General features: G+C 44.4%; 1 protein-coding gene across 1 annotated transcript in view; it reads right to left on the minus strand.

Moving 5' to 3' along the window:
• aacs (acetoacetyl-CoA synthetase) overlaps positions 1 to 7500 on the minus strand; it is a gene marked incomplete at both ends in the record, with an annotated part of 64097 nt that overhangs the window by 9633 nt on the left and 46964 nt on the right. Inside the window, 2 exon segments of the mRNA XM_083644076.1 lie at positions 1443 to 1565; positions 6773 to 6837. Of these exon segments, the coding sequence (XP_083500202.1) occupies positions 1443 to 1565; positions 6773 to 6837 (188 nt within the window).

Here is a 7500-nt window from a genome sequence, read left to right on the forward strand (position 1 = left end):
TTCCGTCCGTGTTTTCCGCATTTGCAGAAATCATGCTCCCTAGATAAATATCTGCAGTAGCTTCCACTGTGCAGAATATTCATTAGGGCTGGGTATTGACAAGGACCTCACGATACGTATCACGATACATGGGCCAGCCCTAGTGTTAATGCAGGCTAGATGGAAGATGAGTGCAGGCAGGGGGGATTTCTATGATGGCTACAACAACAGACAAGTACACAGACTGCTGGGCAGAACCAAGCTGATCCATATGGGATTTTAGATGTAATAACACCAATGACTGAAACAACACCCATAAAGACTCATAAATTCACCTTAAGAGACAAACACTCCCCGTCTGTCCCACTGTCTGTCTCACTGCCTGTCTGTCTGTCTGTCTCACTGTCTGTCTGTCTGTCTCACTGTCTGTCTGCCTGTCTGTCTCACTGTCTGTCTGTCTGTCTGTCTCACTGTCTGTCTGCCTGTCTGTCTCACTGTCTGTCTGCCTGTCTGTCTCACTGTCTGTCTGTCTGTCTCACTGTCTGTCTGTCTCACTGTCTGTCTGTCTGTCTGTCTCACTGTCTGTCTGTCTGTCTCACTGTCTGTCTGTCTGTCTGTCTGCCTCACTGTCTGTCTGTCTGTCTGCCTCACTGTCTGTCTGTCTTACTGTCTGCCTGTCTGTCTGTCTTACTGTCTGTCTCACTGTCTGTCTGTCTGTCGGTCTCTCTCTTTCCCTCCAGATTTCTGCCTTGTGGCTGACATTTCAGTCAAAGTGTGCGTGTGTGTGTCCAAGCCTTCTGCCTGCCACTCATTCTGTGTGTGTGTGTGTGTGTGTGTGTGTGTGTGTGTGTGTGTGTGTGTGTGTGTGTGTGTGTGTGTGTGTGTGTGTGTGTGTGTGTGTTATGTCTGCATCCGTTTGATAGAGCCTGCTGGCTATCATTCACAGCGTGTGCATAAGTTGTTATGGTGCTATTAGGGTATGCAAGTGTCATGCTGAGAGCTCCTATTCTGTGTGTGTGTGTGTGTGTGTGTGTGTGTGTGTGTGTGTGTGTGTGTGTGTGTGTGTGTGGGTGTGGTGTGGTGTGGTGTGGTGTGGTGTGGTGTGGTGTGTGTGTGTGTGTGTGTGTGTGTGTGTGTGTGGGGTGTGGTGTGGTGTGGTGTGGTGTGTGGGGGTGTGTGTGTGTGTGTGTGTGTGTGTATGTATGTGTGTGTAATATGTCAGTCACCCAGGCTCTGCTAAATGTTAAGTGTTTCAGGATTCACTTCGGGGAGACAGATAGCATTCTGCTGCCCTGCCAAGGCAAGACAATAGGCTGGAAAGGCATGTGTGTGTGTGTGTGTGTGTGTGTGTCTGTGTGTGTGTGTGTGTGGGTGCACGCGTGCGTGCATGCGTGTATGCGTGTGTGTGTGCGTGTCTGTGTGTGTGTGTGTGTGTGCGCGTGTCTGTGTGTCTGTGTGTGTACCTGAGATGGAGCCCAGCAGCACGTTAGTCTTGATGCAGTGGTAGACGTAGTCGTAGCTCTGAGGTTTTAGAGGAGAACCAGTAGACAGGATGGTATGGAGAGACTGGAGGTTGTGTGTTTCCGCTGGAGAGAGAGAGAGAGAGAGAGAGAGAGAGAGAGAGAGAGAGAGAGAGAGACAATAGATGATTCAAAGATCTTTAAAGAGCATGGAGCAGGTTAGAGACCACTTTGCATTCATATGTGGGACTGGTATGTAGCCATTAGGATTCTCTTCTTTTGTCTAGTCTGGTTTTTGTAAAGCAGCTGGCACACACGCCTGAAAACCCGCAAATCAAACATACCGTAACACATGTGACGTTTCCTCAGATCATTACCCTCGTACGCAGAGGGTCTGTTATCCGCCTGAGAGCAGTCTAGAGTGCAGTCTCTGGTCCTCCAAAATTATATTTCCAAATAGGCGTTATTCTTTATAAAGCGATTGCATATTGGGGGTCTACTAGTTACGTTTGTCTACTAAAACCATTAAAACTTCATAAAGTGCCATATTAACCATAGATATTAACATTTATAGAGCCCAAAGTAAACAGTTGCCTTGGGGGGGAAATGGCGTCGATTCAGATTTTTTTATTTTCAGAAGAATCTTGAGCCTAAACTGTACCAAAAAAAAGAAAAAAAAAGAAAAAAAGAAACCTGCACCACGCTCTTTAACAGATACAATAGTTTATATTTTATGCATATCTTATTGACAAATCACACCCAGGTGTTGAAGTAAGCGGTGCAGGATTAGTACGTTAGGGTACGTACGTATTTAATTACGGGCTCAATACGCCACTGAGCTTCGTTAACAAGTACAAGTTACGCTGATTCCAATAGCACAAACCACGTTGAAATCCGTTGCTTGGGTGCGGAGGTAGATGTGTTTGAACGTGTTACCTAGTTTAGCAAGCTAATCGGCTAATATGTGTTTGTGTGTGTGTTGCGTTGACGATGACACGTGTGTCACGTTGACAATGATGTTGTGGCAGCTTTAGGTCCCGCTCTCTTTCTCCATTCACTCTCAACCTCGCTCGACCATCGAACCACGCACTCTCTCTCTCTCTGTCTCTCTCGCTTGTGGAGCCGGGGGGAGGGGCTTAGGCTACAAACGGACAGACATCACATGCTCCACTACAGACGGATGGACACACACACACATCACTTAGAGAAGCTGCTGCACCACTTTAAAAATATGATGTGCTTTGCTGCCAGCAAATATTTTGGACGCACGCGCACATGCACATGCACACGACACACACACACACACACTTTCAACACAAACATGCACAACAGCTGGAGTGTAATGCCCCCTACATGTTGGCAGTATGCCTCCCGCATGTGACAGAGCACGCGCACACACACACACACACACACACACACACGCACGCACGCGCGCACGCACACACACACACACGCAATTGTTGGTGCCCCCCACCATGCCTCCAGGTGTCCAGACCAAATGTCAGCCCAGTGAAAGGGCTTCTCCGCTGGGACAGTCAGGGGAAGAAGCTCCCCTAACAACCCCCATCCCTCTGGAGGCATGTGCACGCACACGCACGCACGCACACACACACACACACACACACACACACACACACACACACACACCTCACTCGCTCTTTCTCTAATCATCCAAATACAGACTCAGTGCCAACTGGACCAAGTAAAGTGTCGGGCTGACCGTCTCATGAGAGAGAGAGAGGGGGGGGGGGGGGGGGTTGTCCTTTGGAGATTTTGTTTTCATGCTTCCCCATTTAGCCACAGAATTGGTCATGTGTTTCATGTGTTTACCTAATTGAATGTGTTTACCTAATTGAATGTGTTTACCTAATTGACGAGTGACACACACCTAAACACACACGGCCCCATGAATAAAGATTAGTAGAAATTACAACAGCGCATTGGGAACTGAGACACTCAGCAACTGATGTGCAATAAACATCAGTTATTACTGTTTCTCCATTCACACACTGAGTGTCACACAGCAGAGCACAGTGCAGACTGTCTATCCATTCATATTGCCTTGAATAGATTTCATTTGATCAGAGTTTAGAGTTCTTTAACAATTACAAAAACAACTGATTTTGATCACAGAACAACACAATTTCTTATTTTCTAATATTTTATTTTCAATCTTTTATAGAACAACAAACATACAAGACAAACAGGCTCAGACACAGGAAAAGAAGAGAGAGGAAAAACTAAATAAATAATAATAATAAAAAAAATACATAAATCTTTGACATTTAGCATTGTAACGTGGTGCTACCAGCCGCATAAGGTGTTTATGTGCTTGTAAGAGATATGGCGTATGGGATTCTATGCAAGGGGTCTGTGGGAAAGCAGCCGGGCAAGCCGTCCATGACCCCTGAGTCACTAGTGATTCTTAACCTTGTCAAAGTAGGTCAAAAACGGGTCCCAGAAAGTTGAGAACTTTGGTCCCAGAAAGTTGAGAACTTTGGTCCCAGAAAGTTGAGAACTTTGGTCCCAGAGAGTTGAGAACTTTGGTCCCAGAAAGTTGAGAACTTTGGTCCCAGAAAGTTGAGAACTTTCCAAACGAGTTGGTTCTCAGGAACCTGAGTCTCTCCATCAGTATAACAGGGACCATGTCCATCAGCCACACCTGAAAAGAACAACACCATTTCTGTCCAAAGTTACTGGAAGCTTGACACTTCCAGAAGGAACGCTCCACTGTTTCCTGAAGCTGGTCTGAGGGGTCCTTACTGTAGATACCTTCTGCACACTGCTCAAAATACAACCCTTTTCCTACAAGCTCATGTCTGCAAAAGCCATATCACAAAGATGTTGTAAGGGTTTCTGTGCTGACATGCCTAAATATCAGTTTACAACCATGTCAGCATGTGTCAGTGTGTAGCTACAACTTGATGAGTAGGTAAGTGTGTGGATATCAGATGCATCTTCAGGGCAATAGGTCAACTCTAGGACTGCTACTCGGCTAAAGATGACCACAGGAGAAATATCAATCACAGCCTGGAGCCTGGAGTCTGTGGCAGAGGAATGAACAGGGCGATGTGGGACTGCCGACATAAACACGTTACAGTGCTTAAACTGTATTAAACTATATAAACACGTTAAAGTGCTTAAACTGTATTAAACTATATAAACACATTACAGTGCTTAAACTGTATTAAACTATATACATTTAGTAGAACTGATCATACCTCGTCACTGAGTTGATGACACAGGAGGAATGTAAACAGAATCAGTAGTTGGGTTTTTTCATCCACCTGTTTTCATGCAAATTTTCAATTTGCGCATAAAAACCTGAGTGGAAATGCTGCAAAATTCTAAATTCTAAATAAAAATAGAAATCCACATATCGCAAAACTGTTTTCACGCTTGAGGGAGGTGGAAAAGTTGGCGAACAGGTGGAAACAGATGAAGTGAATCTTCCGTCGTCTCTCTCTCCATTCAAAAACCCACTCAGAGTTTTATGTTGACATGTCGGCGCAGCCTAATAGGGCTACACTTGTAAGGTAAATAATGGTAAATAAGCAGTAAAGTTTTTAGATCGCCGTGGTGTGTTTATTATTCAAATTTGTTTATTGAGTTTTTCATTTCAAACATACTACATATAAACAGAGACATAAGAAAAAGCAAGACATGTAGCACCAAAATAGGACAGAACATAATAATAATAATACAAGAGACACAGACACCCAAGACTCAAAAATAATAATAATGAAAATAAATAAATGCTACAAACAATTACAATACACTTTGCAGGGGATACGCTGAGTGCTGAGGATATATGTTCTGGCAATCACTCGTGGCAAAAGCCAACACTTGAATCTCTGAAAGTCAGTTAGGCAGTATTGGGAGGAGAGAGGTAATTTTTATCAAAGTAATCTAGAAACGGACCCCACACTCTAAGATATTTCTGAGTCGAACCACGTATAGTGTATTTCAGTTTCTCCAATTTAAGGTGTGCCATAACATCTCTGACCCAACATGCATGAGATGGAGGGGCAGCTGATTTCCAGCTCATTAAAATTAGTTGTCGGGCCAGAAGCGATGAAAAAGCCAAAGCCTCGGCTTGAGCCCCAGAGACTGTAACTCCATCAGGTGCTACTCCAAAAATGCCAATGGCAGGGTCTGGATGAATGACCTTCCCGCAGATGTAAGAAAATGTTTCAAAGATGGAGGGCCAAAAAGGAACCAGAGACGAGCACGACCAGAACATGTGATATAGAGTCGCTGGGGCCCGTTTACACCTAGAACATGTCGGGTCAAAGCCGGGGTACATCCTGGCAAGCCTACTTTTCGATAAATGAAGTCTGTGTAACACTTTGAATTGCAATAATCCATGTTGGATGCAAATGGATGTTGAGTGAATCATCCCTATCGCTGACTGCCAGGTAAAGTCTGAGATCTCATTTGTGAAATCTTGCTCCCATAACTCTTTCAGATGATCGAGGGTGGGCGAAGCTACCATTTGAATCATACTATATAATCTGGATATAAGGCCTCTGCCTAGTGGATTGAAACATATGCACTCTTCTATCCAGCTATCAGGTGGAGAAGATGGGAAGCAGGGAAGCCGTGGTGTGTTTGAACAGAAGACGAGTAGGATTCATTTTAATACGACTCACTTCTATAATTGCTCCGTGGATTATAACGTTAGGCTTGCAGTTGAAGAGTGGCACCTGGTAATCCAGAATTGGCATCTTATGGTCTATACACCTTTGTAGATCATCAAGAAACTTTAAATTAATAACGTAGATTAGCCTTGGGCGGCATTAAGGTATTACGGTATACCGGGGTATTTAGAAATACAGTCAAAACCGTTTTCTATCTTTTTTGTCCCGCCAAACTAGTCGCTAATATCCTTGCCTGTGCTGGACAATACAAACAATGAAAGCACTCTGATAAACAACAACAAATGTGCAAAGCCACATATACTGCAGCTATAAGCCAAATAACATAGCTTACTAACTGTATATAACATATACTGCAGCTATAAGCCAAATAACATAGCTTACTAACTGTATATAGAAGTGAGTGAAAAAGACCATAGAGAGAAGAGCAGGCTCTTGCAGGCTGCTTCCTGAGCGCAAGTCTCAAACCATGTGAACACTTTTATACGTCCTCTGCATGATAGTTACGTCGACTAGTTCATGCAAATCCTAGTGTGTGTGTGTGTGTGTGTGTTACTGCGTCCTGTGTATGAGTGTGTGTTTGTTGTGCATGTCCCTGCGCATGCCTATGTGTGTGTGTGTGTGTGTGTGTGTGTGTGTGTACAGTACGTGTTCGTACATGTTAGCGTAACTCACCGGGTTTCAGGTTCCTCTCTTCCAGTACAGACAACCACTTGGCCCCAGTGCCAAAGATAGTGATACTGAGAAAGAGAGACAGAGAGACATAGAGAGAGAGAGAGAGACAGAGAGAGAGAACGAGAGAGAGAGAGAGAGAGAGAAGAGACAGAAGGAAACAAACACAGACGTTCACTTCTTTGTTGAAATATAAAAGGCTCAGTGAGACAATGTTTCCATAAGCTGACGCTGCCAGATGAATGGTTTGCTGCTTCACATTCTGTTTGTTGTGAACTCAATACCGCCCCATCTGGTGGAGTCAGGTTAATGTTTCCAGAGTTTGAAAAAGAAAATTACCATTTCAAAATGGTATAAACTGGGAGATGTTGCCCTTTAAGGTCCTTACACATCGGGAGCGTTTTTTTCGTGTGATTAATTCGCACGTCAATAATATTTTCCGAACCTATATCAGTCAATGCAACCGTGCATACCAACGGCGAAGTTTCGCTGAGCGTTATTGCGGTGTTTATTTTTTCGAACCACGGTCGATTTTTCAGAAATTCGCTTCCGACGTGTACACATCTGTGGCTGTGATTGACAGGTGGGTCAAAACTCGCATCGCAACCCTAACCCGTATATTTGCATCGCTCTTGACGTGTAAGGACCTTTAGTGTGGGGGAAAACCTACAATGTACAGTTTGCCACCTGCAGTGGGAGCCATTGTACATGACTTGCAGCTGGGCGGAGTT

The sequence above is a fragment of the Poromitra crassiceps genome (genome assembly GCF_964638095.1).
Source record: "Poromitra crassiceps genome assembly, chromosome: 10".
Taxonomy (NCBI): domain Eukaryota; kingdom Metazoa; phylum Chordata; class Actinopteri; order Beryciformes; family Melamphaidae; genus Poromitra; species Poromitra crassiceps.